General features: G+C 39.8%; 1 protein-coding gene across 2 annotated transcripts in view; it reads left to right on the top strand.

Moving 5' to 3' along the window:
* Nucleotides 1-14,114, top strand: part of Sestd1 (SEC14 and spectrin domain containing 1) — a 95,956-nt gene that overhangs the window by 58,605 nt on the left and 23,237 nt on the right. For both annotated transcript variants that reach the window (XM_029472050.1, XM_021150523.2), the window contains 4 exons: nucleotides 2,940-3,053; nucleotides 4,118-4,215; nucleotides 7,718-7,773; nucleotides 10,256-10,467. In XM_029472050.1, coding sequence (XP_029327910.1) covers nucleotides 2,940-3,053; nucleotides 4,118-4,215; nucleotides 7,718-7,773; nucleotides 10,256-10,467 — 480 coding nt within the window. The remainder of the gene's footprint in view (nucleotides 1-2,939; nucleotides 3,054-4,117; nucleotides 4,216-7,717; nucleotides 7,774-10,255; nucleotides 10,468-14,114) is intronic.

Raw genomic sequence — 14,114 nt, 5'->3', positions numbered from 1 at the left:
CACAGAGAGCACGTAGTGCATAGCTAGGGACCAGCAGCAAACATTGCTCTGAGAGAGTGCAAAGTGAGCCAGTGCCAGCTGTTCAGACTCAGTGAGGACAGAACAGGGACAGAGCAGCGCCTTTATGAAAGCCTGTCACATCTGTTTAGGCATAGGTATGTGCTCACTACACAAATGAACCGTTACTAAACATCTTTGAGGATAAAGGAAAAGACAGCTTTGGTCTGATGCCATAGATGTTTGCCTTAAAATGGAAGTGTTTAATGAATGAAGCTCCTTGTATCAGTATATTTCTCCTAGACACTGGAGAGGATCAGTTTTGATATTTACCTAGTAAATAAGTGCTTATTAAAAGCCTGATGTCTTAAAGAGCGGGGATTTATTTCAGATGCTGGATATTTTGCCACTAAACACACTCAACTTTAGAGGCGAGGTTGAGCCCAGCTACTAAGGGGTGCTTCCAGCTGAGAGGTAGAGTCAAATTTCAACATTGATTCTGATTTAATTGAAAGTTATTTTCCTTAGTATCATATCAGATAACTTGGGCTTTTATAAATATTCTGTAAACTTTTTGTAGATATTCTACTTACTTTAAAATGTAACTTTGTTTTAAATACCAATGTTCTTACAAGCATAGCTAAGTGCTTTACTTTATAGAATTATGTATAACAGTTTTATTATCAGCTTTCCACGGTGTCAGTTAGCTGAACACCTACTGCTCCTGACAACTGTTGCACAATTTCACATTTTCTTTCCTGTCTGTGTGGATTTCTTCTTCTGGTCACCTATCTCCTGTTCACTTCCAAGTGTTTTTTCTTGTCCACCGAATATTAGTTTTGTTGCTAGCCTCAGTGTTTCTCAGAGCATCCATCCTGTCTGAAATCTGTATGCATCCTTGAGCTCAGTGTTTGCAAGTTCCTTCCGTCCCTCAGCAGCACCTCACTGCCAACTGGCAGATGCTGATGTCAGGGGACAGCATCTGTATATTGACAAGACTAGAACTGGCATTAATCTCGTCCTCAAACTGAGATGCCAATAATCAGAATGTTCAATCTCTTTTAATTTATAAATGCTTGTAATAATAAAAGTATATTTATTCACATTTGTGTTCTTCTCTAATTCTGTCTGATTCTTACCTTTTATATCAGTGGTAATATCCAAAAGAAAACTTTCTTTATGCTCCTTTGTCAAGAGCACCGCTGCTGACATACAGTCTTCTCAGGTTTTACCGAAGTTTATTAGATCTTTGGGGACAGTTGGAATGTTATAGATTTAGAGCCAAATTACTTTGGGTTATCTTTAGTCCCCTGAATAGCTCACCTTGGTATCTGATCTATCATTTCAACTACAGATAAAAATCTTTAGACTGTATTAACAGCAGGCCACTACCTTCCACCAACCAGAAAGCTAAGAACATCATCAGCTAGGTTTGATTGAAAAAGACTTTAAGTTGATCGCTTTCTTGTTCTGTAACTGTAAAGTTTGAGTAACTGCTTAGGAGTTAGTTACCTAGGAGCACACGGGACAGCCTGCATCTGTGCTTCAGGGCTGTGCTCACGCATAGCACAAGCACATCTCAGAATAAATAACTTTTACTCTTTTGGAAGTGTTGTGAGCGGTGTTCTGTGGTTCTTGTAAACTTCTTTTATCTATTCAGTTAGGTTTTTGTTTTCATCTGCCAGGGTTTTCTTTGAAGACTGGTGTATGCACAGAAAGGTTGTTAAATTGTGTGTGCTTCTTAGAAATGAATATGCAATGCTTGTGGGAGTGTGGGCTTTCCCATTAAGTGAAGCCTTTTGACCTTCGGTTTCTTCTCCTTCTTCCCTTTCCTCCCTTACCCCCATTGTTGTCATTCTTGGACAGACCCAGCTTTCACTGTGTAGCATTGTGAGCACATTGTGGTGAGCATCCTGCACTGTATTTAACCCACTTTCACAGTCTTCAGTCTTTATTTCCACAAGTCCACACTTGGATTTCCATAGGTGTTCAGATTTGATTCTTTTCCCAAGGCTGCTCACCTGGAGATGTGTTCCTTGATAATTAGACTCAGTCACTGACTATCCATCCATCATCCTTTCATTAATAGCTGTGCCATTCAATGTCTTGATCTCTTAGTTCATCAAATTTTGGAGATTTGGTTCTTCTGTTCTTTTTCAGTGTCCTTGCTGGAGTGTTTGCATAGCGAGTGACTTGCCCTGTCTTATGCCATTGGTCCCTCTTATGAAATGTGCTGTCTGTGTTTAACTTCCTCTGTTGCTGGTTTTCAGCATACAGACTTTATCCCTTGGCATAGCCTAAAGACTATTATCTTTTAAATTCACAGACTTAAACCATTCAACATATGGGTCCATACTTATTCTTACTGATATCTTTAGTCAGCAAAGATCTTTTCAGGTCCCTTTGGTGCTACCATAGCGATCTCTGACAGTTTATGGTAATCTAGGTGAGATGGTGGTATTCTTATGCATACTTACTTCATCAGCACCTTGACCAGCCTGGTTTCTTTCACTGAGAAGCAGTGTTTGGATGCTACAATCTGGATCCTGGGAGTATATATTCTACAGAGTTTGCCTATTTGCCTAGAAAATATGTAATTATTATCTTAGTACAACCAGCTAATTTTAAATTGAAACAACAATTTCTTATGATTTTATTAAGTAAATAGTTTTCATTACTAAAGGATTTTTTAGTATTGATAAAGTATTAAAAATGTTTTTTTCTGAGCTGCTAGTACTTTTTAAAATGTTGGTATTGTCAGAATATTTTGATAGATTTCTTAAAGCAGAAAACCATGACGTATTGAATTGATTTTAGATGCTGTTGCATTAACTAAACAAATGCTCATTTGCTATCATTTTGAATCAGGTTTACATGTTCTCCTCATTTCCCTTCAGAGATTTTAATAATTTACTCAGTATTTCTTACGTTTTGCTCTGTAGGTTATTTTAGTGTCCGCCAATAAGTTGACACGTTACATAGAGCCATGCCAGTTGACAGAAGACTTCGGTGGGAGTCTCACCTATGACCACATGGACTGGCTGAATAAGAGGCTGGTTGGTATATTAGTATAAAACAAGATAATCAAGTATTTTTACATGTAGATAAAATGTTTGAACAACATCCTCATTATAATCAACTAAGATGTAGATTGTTTTTGTATAAAAACCAATGTTTTATAAAAACGTTGTGTGTGCTTAGTCGTGTAGGGTTTGGAACCCCCACTCAGTAGTCGGAGTCACTTGACTAGAGTCCTGATGCTAGAAATCAGTGTGTGGCCTTCACTGTTGTACTTAATTTCTTCATGTCTTAGTTTTCATATCTATAAAATGGAATAATAATAGTACTATCTTCTGCAATTGTGAGCAAGACAAAATGAATATGGACCTGAAACACTTCTAGCTGCCCAGCAGGCACAGCAGTACCCTGTGTTGACTGTTATATGCATGGGGCTTAGAGTCAGGTGACAGGAGCATAATGTCTTGAGAGGTGACCTCAGTGACATGACTATTTCAGAAGATAGCTCACCATCATGTGAATTTTCAGCTGGGGCACAGCATGACAGACTAAGTCTGTCCTTTCTGAAAGCTTCTGCTTGTCCAGACTTCTGAGGTGCACTTCTCTGTGTCACATAGCATTATTTTTATTGAAGTGTGGAGAGAATGGTCTCTAATGGAGCTTTTAGAGATTGTGTACTAACAAACTTTAGAGAACTTTGGTTATTCCTGAATGAGTAGCCATTCCTGCCCTGTATTTAAACAGTGGCATGTCTCTTGGACAACTGTATGTCTACTTTATTGTCTGTTCAAGTGAGCCCAAATCCCTTCTCAGACATACTTAGGGAATCATGTTAAAATTATAAGCAATGCATCTTTATACAGTACACTGTCTGTAAATGGATTGGTGATCTCGAAAGTTGAGGAAATGTCTCTAACTGGAATTGGTGGCTACAGCTGGTCTCAGTAATGTTTGTGTAGTTATAAAATTTGTTATTGGTACAGATGTTTCAGGAAGGAAAAAGAAATCCTGCTGACTAATGTCGTTACTGTTAACTGATGTCTTTGTTATGTATTGCTTTTTGAGATTTTTCACTGTATGTCCCTACAATCTCCTGTTGCAGGTCTTTGAGAAGTTTACAAAGGAGTCTACATCATTGCTAGATGAACTTGCTCTGATTAACAATGGAAGTGATAAGGGGAATGAGCAGGAGAAAGAAAGGTAGGCAGTCCTGTGAAGAATGCCTGCTGCTGGCTCACGTTAAAGGGACCAAAGTGAGCAAGTCTCTGCTCAGAACTGCCTGCCACACACAGCTGATAAGCATTTGCTTTACACATGCAATGTTCCTGCGACTTAAGCTGGCTTTACAAAGCTACTTTTTGATGAGTGTGGCTGTATTTTTTCCTCGAACTGGAAAGCATTCTGTTGTAAGAATGTGCTTTGAAAACAAAGCCATTTTCTATTCTTAGTTTTGTCTTTCCTGAGAACATCTGCAGCTTGAATTAAAATTCTTAAAATGTCTTTAAATCCATTAGTACCAAAATATATAGCGTACAGTACTCTTCTTTTAAAGTGTGACATTTTAGAGTTTAAGGTAAGGAGTTTGGTGTTTCATCACTCAACTCATTTATCTATATCTATATCTAAATCTATATCTCTATATATATCTGATTTGATCAGGAGTAACTAGAACAAGGCCCTGCTTGTGGACGTTGTACATCGTGGTGCGCACTAGGCTCCGCACCACGATGTACAACGTCCACAAGCAGTCCAATTCTGGATTGTAGTTCATTCCAAATATAGTCAAGTTGACAACCAAGAATAGCCACTACAATCCACCCCTTGTCAACTTGACACAAATAATATCTCATGTTCACATGAAACAATAACAAGGTTGTGAATACGCCTAACATGATATAACTATCCCTCGTACAATCGCAAACGCATTTGTAAATTTACAATGGGGCATTCATATTACTTTATAATCCTCGTTTCTGTAACTGGTTACGTGGCCTTAATTGGTATTTATAACTACCTTCCTCTACTACCCATTCTGTATTTCCTTCACCTTCGGCCAGCACCTCAGCAGGTCTTGGCTCTTTTCCTGGAGGATTGACCCATACCTTCATTCCTGATGGGTCTGCGTCCTTTGTCATCCTGCTTGGATTAGGCTGTTGTAGTTTCCCATTGACTTTAATCACAGGACATGGTAGTACTAGGAGACGCCCTAAGGGATCTCCTACACTCCAGACATAATCTTGCTTACCTCCATTGTGAAGAGGTAATCCAATTTCCCCATGGTAATCTGGATCTATCACTCCTCCTAACACGGTTATTCCTTTTTTAGCCTGTTGGTTTAAGGGCATTAGAAGCCCAAAATGACCAGGGGGAAGTCTGAGCTTCCAATTCAATGGAATGTTTGTTGTAGCTCCTGGTAGGAGCACTCCCCTCTCTGGAGCTAAAACTTCTAAGCCAGCAGAACCTAGAGTTATGGGGACAGGAAGCAAAAATTTTCCTAGAGGGTCACTAGGAGTGATAGTAAGTGGAACTATTCCCTTTTCCACCCCTTGATTCCTGGACCCATGAATCCTGGCTATGGGTGAAACTGTACCATATATTGAGCGCTGATTCAAAGCATATACTGCCTTCTGAAGAACTCTACCCCAGCCTTCCAAGCTGTTACCACCTAATTGGCGCTGTAACTGCGTCTTCAAAAGGCCATTCCATCTTTCTATCAGGCCAGCTGCTTCAGGATGATGGGGAATGTGGTAAGACCAGTGAATTCCATGATCGTGGGCCCACTGTCGTACTTCTCTGGCTGTGAAATGAGTTCCTTGGTCAGAAGCAATACTGTGTGGAATACCATGACGATAGATAAGGCATTCTGTCAGTCCATGAATGGTGGTTTCAGTAGTTGAAAGTGCTGGTGGCTCAACAAGCCAATTCCANTATTTTAAAAGATTCATCCTTGTACTTCTGTTACTCTAGAACCACTCCTGGTACCAAATTCTGTATTAGTCAGGGTTCTCTAGAGTCACAGAACTTATGGATAGTCTCTATATAGTAAAAGAATTTATTGATGACTTACAGTCGGCAGCCCAATTCCCAACAATGGTTCAGTCGCAGCTGTGAATGGAAGTNCAAGGATCTAGCAGTTACTCAGTCTCACACGGCAAGCAGGCGCAGGAGCAAAAGCTAGACTCCCTTCTTCCAATGTCCTTATATTGTCTCCAGCAGAAGGTGTAGCCCAGATTAAAGGTGTGTTCCACCACACCTTTAATCCCAGATGAAAGGTGTAGCCCAGATTAAATCTCCTTAAACTCAGAGATTTAATCTTCTGGAATCCATAGCCACTATGGCTCAAGATCTCCATACCAAGATCCAGATAAGGATCTCCAAGCCTCCAGATAAGGGTCACTGGTGAGCCTTCCAATTCTGGATTGTAGTTCATTCCAAATATAGTCAAGTTGACAACCAAGAATAGCCACTACAGACAGGTATTTGAAAAGAGTTCCCATAGGAAATGAATCCATGGCCAGAGTTTAGTGCAGTATTTCTATCCCTGCTGATGGCTGTCAACCTGGGTTGAGGTCTCTAAGGAAGTGTCCCAAGCCAGTTTAATTGTATCCCCACATACTTATATGACAATAGGTCAGGGCTTGGTTGACTTGTGTGTCTACAAGAAGTATTAATAAATTCTTGTGTTGACTAGTCTCTTTCCACACAAATGTTATTGTTTAGTTTCCTTCATATTGAGGCATAGAATCCCATCCCTTGCCAATTTTTATCAATCTTCATTGTATTAGCCTTCGGGGAGCATCTAGGTTACCCTAGAGTTAAAGACAAGGATAAATTAACAAGTTACAGGATTTAGTTTGGATAGCAGCATGATCTTTGACTATGATTTGGTAGCTCCTCAATTTTTCTTGAATTTTCTCTTTCTCATGTATTTAAGAACATGAAGGCAGAAATCCAACTATGCGAGAAACAGGACCACAGTGTGAAAGGAGTGGAGTGCATTGTTAGGACACCACGCGTGCATGTGTATAGGTGTGCATGTTAGTAATGTCTGCATGCTACTCCAAAGGTTGAGGAGACAAAAGTCAACATGCAATGCAGGCCTAAGAGTTTTCTGGTTGGCTCTGTAGGGTGTTTTAGTTTAATAATCATGGTCGTGTCATTTTCACTAAGGGGCAATTTGACTTTTCCCCTTCTGTTTGTACCTCTTCTGTCACGGCACCAGCTAAGAATTCAGATAGTGTTGAATAAGAATGAAGAGAATGAAAGCCTTGTCTCCTCGTGTCTGCTGGGGTCTGTGCTGAAGGCTCTGTGCTGCAGTACACTTACTTAATTACACATGGTGAACCATTCTTACATTTGCTGTGAAGCCAACCCGACTTGGCAATAGTGTGTAATCCTCTTAATGTGTTGTTGAATTTGGTTTGCAAATATTATATAAAAGATTTTGCACATTTATTTTCATTCAGGGAAATTGTTCTTTTTGCTCTGTTTCGTTCTGGTTTTAGCTTCAAAAGCTGAGTTGGTAGTAATTATTTCCTATGTTAGGGAACAGTTTAAGGTATACTAGCATTTGGCTCTTTAATGGTTGGTGGAATTTAGCATCATATCTTTCTGGAATAAATGTATTAAGTATAAAACAATTTTGAAATAGATGTATAGGAATATTATAGCATTCAAACATGATTCGTTTGATGTCTTCCAGGTCTGTGGATTTAAACTTTCTTCCATCCGTTGATCCTGAGACGGTTCTTCAGACAGGTAACATTATTTACTAGTGATGATAATAATCTTGTAAGCAAAGTCTTAGTCTCTTTAACAGATTTACTCAACATGTGATTTGTTACTGTAGTAGGAGTTTAAAGGGCAGTTCTTCAAACTATATGGGATTAACCTAATGGTGTTAATATAATATTTAAAAATTAATGATAAAGTATTTCCTCCTAAAAAATTTGGATCTATTTCCTGTTTTATAAAATGAATTTCAAAAAGTGCATTTAATTCTATCTCATTGGGTTGTTATGGTAATTATTGAATACTTGCTATGTGCTGTATTCCCTCAATAGCATTTGAGATAATTAGTATTATTGTCTTTCTTTTATACTTGAAGAAATCAAGGCTTAGAGATAAAAATATAACCTAAGTAAATAAGTTGTTCAGAATCAATTAAGAACATTTATCACCACAGCTCAAAGCAGGTGGGAGTACAGAGGCACCAGTGACAGCAGTTGGTAATCCCCTGTGCAGATCACTGAGGCCTCGGTGGTGGCCCTGCACTCTGATGCCCCATGCTTCAAGCTGTGTGTGCCCTAGCCCAGGACTGTAGTAGACAGCCAACAATTCTAGGAGAATGAAATGGAATTCTTGTAATGAAATACTGTAGCTTTATTTCTGATCTGAAAAGATTAATAGCTCTCACTTACACTCTTTCTGGGTTCCAGGCACAAACTAAGAACTCTATTCCTCAGCGCAGTCCCTGAGGTTGGTCTTGTTACCTTGTTTTTAAAGGAATGAAACTGAGGCTTAAATGGTTAAGCTGGGCCTAGTGGCACAAGCTGTTGAATTCCAGTGCCTAGGACAGAGAGTCAGGAAGGTAACAGGTTGAAGGCCTGCCTGATCCACAGAATGAATTAAATAAAAGTTTGAGAAACTTGCAGAGATCTCTCAAAATGAAGAATGTAAAGAAGGACTTCAGCTGTCGCTCAGGAGCTGCCCATATTGCTAGCAAGCATGAGGCTCTAGTTCCTTCCTTCATGGGCAGTTATGGATGCATAGACAGTGGCCAGTAAGGTCTATAGTCAGAACCCGAACCCAGGCAGGGAGGCATCAGGTTGTTCTCTGAAAGGATTGCCCTGAATGTTCTCTGATATAAACAGTACCCACAAGGAAAATGCTAAGATATCTATCAATTGTCAGAATAATGAAAAATGGGGGTGTTCTTATATTAATGATAAACACACACATATATGGAGTTCATGCAAAGATTGTGATGTGTTTTAAGTATTTGCACAGATTTTAAAACAAATGTATTTCCAATTAAAGAATGCCAGGAATTACGTTTTAAAATCCGAATAGTTTGATGTATTTCTTCAGCTGTTTGTCAGTTTTGAGTGCGGTTCAGATTCTAGTTCCTCGGGGCGCAAAGGACTACTTACTACCCACAAGCCCCATGCTTAGACATTATAGTAGCTGGCCAGGAAAGGTGCTGTTTCATAGGAAAGCTTCACTTCCTGCATTATTTAGCATTTCAAAAGCATCTTATTTTAAGCCATCGTTTTAAGAACATTTTAAATATTTAAATATATGCACTAAGTTTTATTTTATATGCTATCAACACTTGAAGTAGGTACTAAAAGTATATAATGGAGATTTAGAACAACTAGATTGTGTTTTAGAAATTGATTATATTTAAAAGCTACAAAACCCCCCTTCTCTTTCTAAACTTTAAAAGGTATTTAAGTTTAGGATACTTCCAAAATAAAGAGAAGAAGAAAATTTATATCTGTGTATTTTCCATGCCTGTGTAACAATGGGAATAGTTTTATTCTGGGCAAACAGTCTGTTCATTTTTAAAGTTGTCAATGTGCCTATGGCTTTGCTAGGCCCTCTTCTGTGTCAGCTTCTCATGTGAGTAGATTCCTGAGTGAGCTTGCTATGTGTCATTCTCCCATCAGCGTGGCCCGTTCACTAGTCAGTCGGTAGGTTACAGGCGCTGCCGTGGAGATGACTTCAGTGTGATTCTCTACTGCTCAGGAAACTTCCCCCAGCTACACTGATGGTACACGTGCCTCACTGTCAGCTTCTAAGTGGCGTGCTTGAGAGTGAGGAGCCGAAAGCCACAACATGCCTGTTGAGCTAGTAATGAAACTTCTAGAGTGTAATTTTGCTTCATAAAGACAATGTATTGACACCATATCTTAAGTAATGGTCCACCAGGAATCTGATAAGTATTTATCAATGTATATGTTCTACATTTACTGTGGCATATAGGGTGTTTATATTTACATGATTGGCATCTGTTTCTATGTGCCTTCTAGTATATATTGAATGACTTTTGCTGTCATGTGTTTGCACATAAGCAGTTTTCCTACTCAATGTGATATATGAAGTTTCTACTTGCATTGCATTCCGTTTGAGAAGTCAGAAGGGTAGGTTTTAAAATCAGGACTAGGATTTAGCAGATGAACCTGTAGGGACCGTACTTTTTGTGGGCATTAATTACAAGTATCTTTCGTTTGTAAAGGGCATGAGTTGTTATCTGAATTACAGCAGCGTCGATTTAATGGCTCCGACGGAGGGGTCTCGTGGTCTCCTATGGATGACGAGCTGCTGGCACAGCCGCAGGTTATGAAGTTGCTGGACTCACTCCGGGAGCAGTACACGCGCTACCAGGAAGTCTGCAGGCAGCGCAGTAAGCGCACGCAGCTGGAGGAGATCCAGCAGAAGGTGATGCAGGTGGGTGTCGGGGCTGACAGAGTCCGACTTCCCTGTCAGTGATGTGTGACTGACTGTATTAAGTCCTCTGTGTGTCACGCAGAGAACTTAGGAGATTTCAAACTGGATTCCTATCTTCATAGGGAGTGTCTACACTAAAGTGAAATTATTTCTGCTCTGGTGGAATTGATTATTTAACTCACTAACAAAGACTTCAAAAGCAGCTACTTTAAAACATAAAAAAATGCTTTCTATATTCATTTAATTCATAACATTTGAACGTGGTCGTTTGAGTTATTCTTAATTTCTAAAACTTAGTAGACTGTTTACTATCATTGTAAAGTATTTTATTCTAGCATATAAAGATGATACATGTGATGTAGTCAATTCCAATATTAAATGTACCCATTTATACTATTAGTAAAAACAAATATACTTATGAATTTTTAGTTGTTTTTAGAGTTGACTTTCATACAGAATATGGCTGGAAAATCCAAAAACAAATATGAGACATTTCTGTTCATTAGATTGTGGTAGATTTTTATCTACTGAACAATTAAAATAAATCTTTAAATAATTTTTATTTGAAGATAAAAGCTGGCTCAGCTAGAGAAATGGCTTAGCAGTGAGAGAGTCTACTGTTCTTGCAGAAGACTTGAGTTCAGTTCCCAGTACCCACTTCAAGGGCTCCCAGTTACCTGTCACTCCAGCTCCAGGGGATCTGATGCTATATGCTTTTCTGTCATCCGTAGTACCTGTGCTTATATGTGTGCACTCATGCACAGACACACACGCACACATAACTAAAAATGAAACCTCTCAAAACAAGTACAAGCAGCTTGAAATACTGAAGTGTTCTTTAAAAATCTTGAGTCATTGGTTCTCTAGGTAGATATTTAGGCATGGTGCTAAGTTGTATACAGGTTATAAAAGTAGATTCAGTTTTGTTTGCTGATAGAGGTAAGGAGAAAAAGCGTTAACTATCACAAGGAAAGAACCACAGTGCTTTGGGCGTTTCTAGTGGCTGCCAGAGTCGGGAAGGCCTGGTGGGAGGAAGTAGCAGTTGACTTCATTTTCTAGAAACATGGCAGATTTTACCACACAGAAGGTTTACAGGAGGCTGGCACTTTGGGGGTGGTAAGAGAATAGCATAATAAGGGAGTGGATTTGGATTCTTGGATTGCACTGAATTCTATAGAGCACCTTCTTACATTAATCACACATAAATCAAAGATGAGGTCTCACTTTGTAGTGCAGGCAGGCCTTGAGCTTCTCATTCTCCTGGCTCATGCCTCAGCTTCTTGAATACAGGCCTTGCAGGCGTGTGTGGCCACACCTGGCTGTTTTCTTTATGAAGCTGCAAACATGCTGGTGTACCAGTGGTCAGCATGCAGCAGTCCCACAGAAACTAAGGAAAGATGGAGCTCCTTTGCCAGTGCGGTTATTTAAATGTACCTACAGTAGCATGAGAGTGACGTGGCGTGCACCAGAGCATCTTGCATATTTGGGGAAATCAATTTACATGAAGCTAATTAGAAAGCTGCATGTCTGCTTATGTTAAATCATTGAACCCTGACTTGCCACTCAGCTGAGCTAGCATCTCTGAGAACGTGACGCACGAGCAGTGGACGGCTCTGATAAGCTGAGTGCTAAGTAGTCGCATGGTAATTTTCAAACACAGTTTGGATGGACAGTGTCAGAGGTCACGGGGAATGCAGATATTCCCCATGCTGTTTCTGTGAAGTTAGGTAAGCAACATCACCATTTCACTGAGGAGGCTGTGGTCGCCCCTACTATGTAATGCGGCAGCTTTTCTGCCAACGCTGCAGGTATTATTTTTAGAGCCTACACTTTTCCTCCATTCTAAAGAGAGGCCATAGGTGCAGAGTAAGATGCACTGTCAGTAGCTAAGTGCACAGTTGGAGGCTCTGTGCCCAGTGCCCAGGCCCTTCCTTCTTGGCTGCCCTCCTGCTGGGGTTGACCACTAAGTGTCCTGATACACCTATGCTGTCCAGCTGTGAAACAGTTGTGGAGGCAGTTCCTGGCCTGTGCAAATATTTGTTCTCACACGTTTTAAGGACACATCTCCAAGGTTATACTTTGCATATAAGTGTATCGATAACTGTTTGAGGAGTCATAAGGTTATAGATTATATATAAAACTGTTTTTAAAGTAAGTTAACATTCATATTTGACTGAGTAAAGTGTGAATGAAATTTTTATAACACCATTTGGCAAGCTCCCATCATTGATGCATTTAAATAGACTTGTTTACTAGGCATTGACCTCAATTTGAATAATTTTATTAGAAATAGTCATACAGTTATGGCATTTACACTATGGTGTTCCATACTTAAGAAAGAAGGCTTCTGTGCGCTTTAAAGCTGTGTGTACTCATACATACAGCTCATATGATTGCCCTTTCTGTGTCAGTGAGATGTCTGTCCTTTGGATGAAGTTCATGTTTAGGTGTCTGTACTTTAACTCACTTTTATGTCACTGAACTAATGCCCCAGACAGACACTGATGTGGACAGGGGTTTGCTTTGTACAGTTTACAGGCCAGGAATCTCAGGTCAGAGGGGGTCTGGTGATTGGGCTTTCTTCTGTGTTAGAAGGTAAAAGGGCAAGAGTTTGAAGAGAAGTGGACAGCATAGGAACCCATGAGGACAAGTTGACATTCATATTTAATTAATCAGTCAGCAAGCAGTGCCCAGTGTGAGTCTAAGTTCTGCCTTCACCTTAAATATGGCGCATGGCGCTACTGTCGGGCTGTGCTAGTCGCTGTGTAAGACTTGTCATGGTAGAGTTTGTAAGTCTTGGCCTCTGCTTCCCCACCTTCTCTGCATCAAACTACTTCTGCCCTCTCAGGCTTTATGGTTTGTCTCTCATCTGTATTTTTCCAAGAGGCTTGTACATTTCTTAAGAAAGTGTCTATCTTAACTATTGTATCTAACACTAAAATATGGAACAGTAATGAGTGTCTGATGTACACCAACTGGCATGTCCTGAAAGCAGCTTTGTACACTCTCTTCAAAGTATTTGTGGGACTGAGCCGGAATTCCGACTGGCACCTGCTCATGACTCCTCTGTAAAAGTGACACTGTCCAGTGAAGTAAAACAGGCCCTAGAGCCCTGCTCCCATAGAGACGCTCAGATGAGAGATCAAAGGTGTTGAGGACCAGACTCCTGTTTATTCTGAAGAGTTCTTGCCGGTAGTGATGAACTTGACCAGAGTTCAGCGAAAAGTAAGGACGCTCCACACCGTTACTCTAGTTAGTTGCTCAGCAGTAATACTATTTTATTTTTGAGCTTTGTGTGATAGTATTAATCCTTAAAGCAGAAGTTTGTATATTAAGGCAGTAGAATATGAGATAAAAAGAGAAGGAGAAATCACAGAAGACCCCTTATGTGTAATAAACAGACATTTGCAATGCATTCAGTACTGCTAATAACTGTATGGAGAGATTTCTTTTCTATCTGGCAGGAGTATTTCCATAACAATAGTTTATGTACCTTGCAAAGGTTATTGGAAAATACAGTGTATTAGTTAGGGTTTTACTGCTGTGAACAGACACTATGACCAAGGCAAGTCTTATAAAAAACCAACATTTAATTGGGGCTGGCTTACAGGTTTAGAGGTTCAGTCCATTATCATCAAGGTGGGAGC

The sequence above is a fragment of the Mus caroli genome, chromosome 2, assembly GCF_900094665.2.
Source record: "Mus caroli chromosome 2, CAROLI_EIJ_v1.1, whole genome shotgun sequence".
NCBI classification, from domain to species: Eukaryota; Metazoa; Chordata; class Mammalia; order Rodentia; family Muridae; genus Mus; species Mus caroli.
This window is presented reverse-complemented; position numbering and strand designations above follow the sequence as displayed.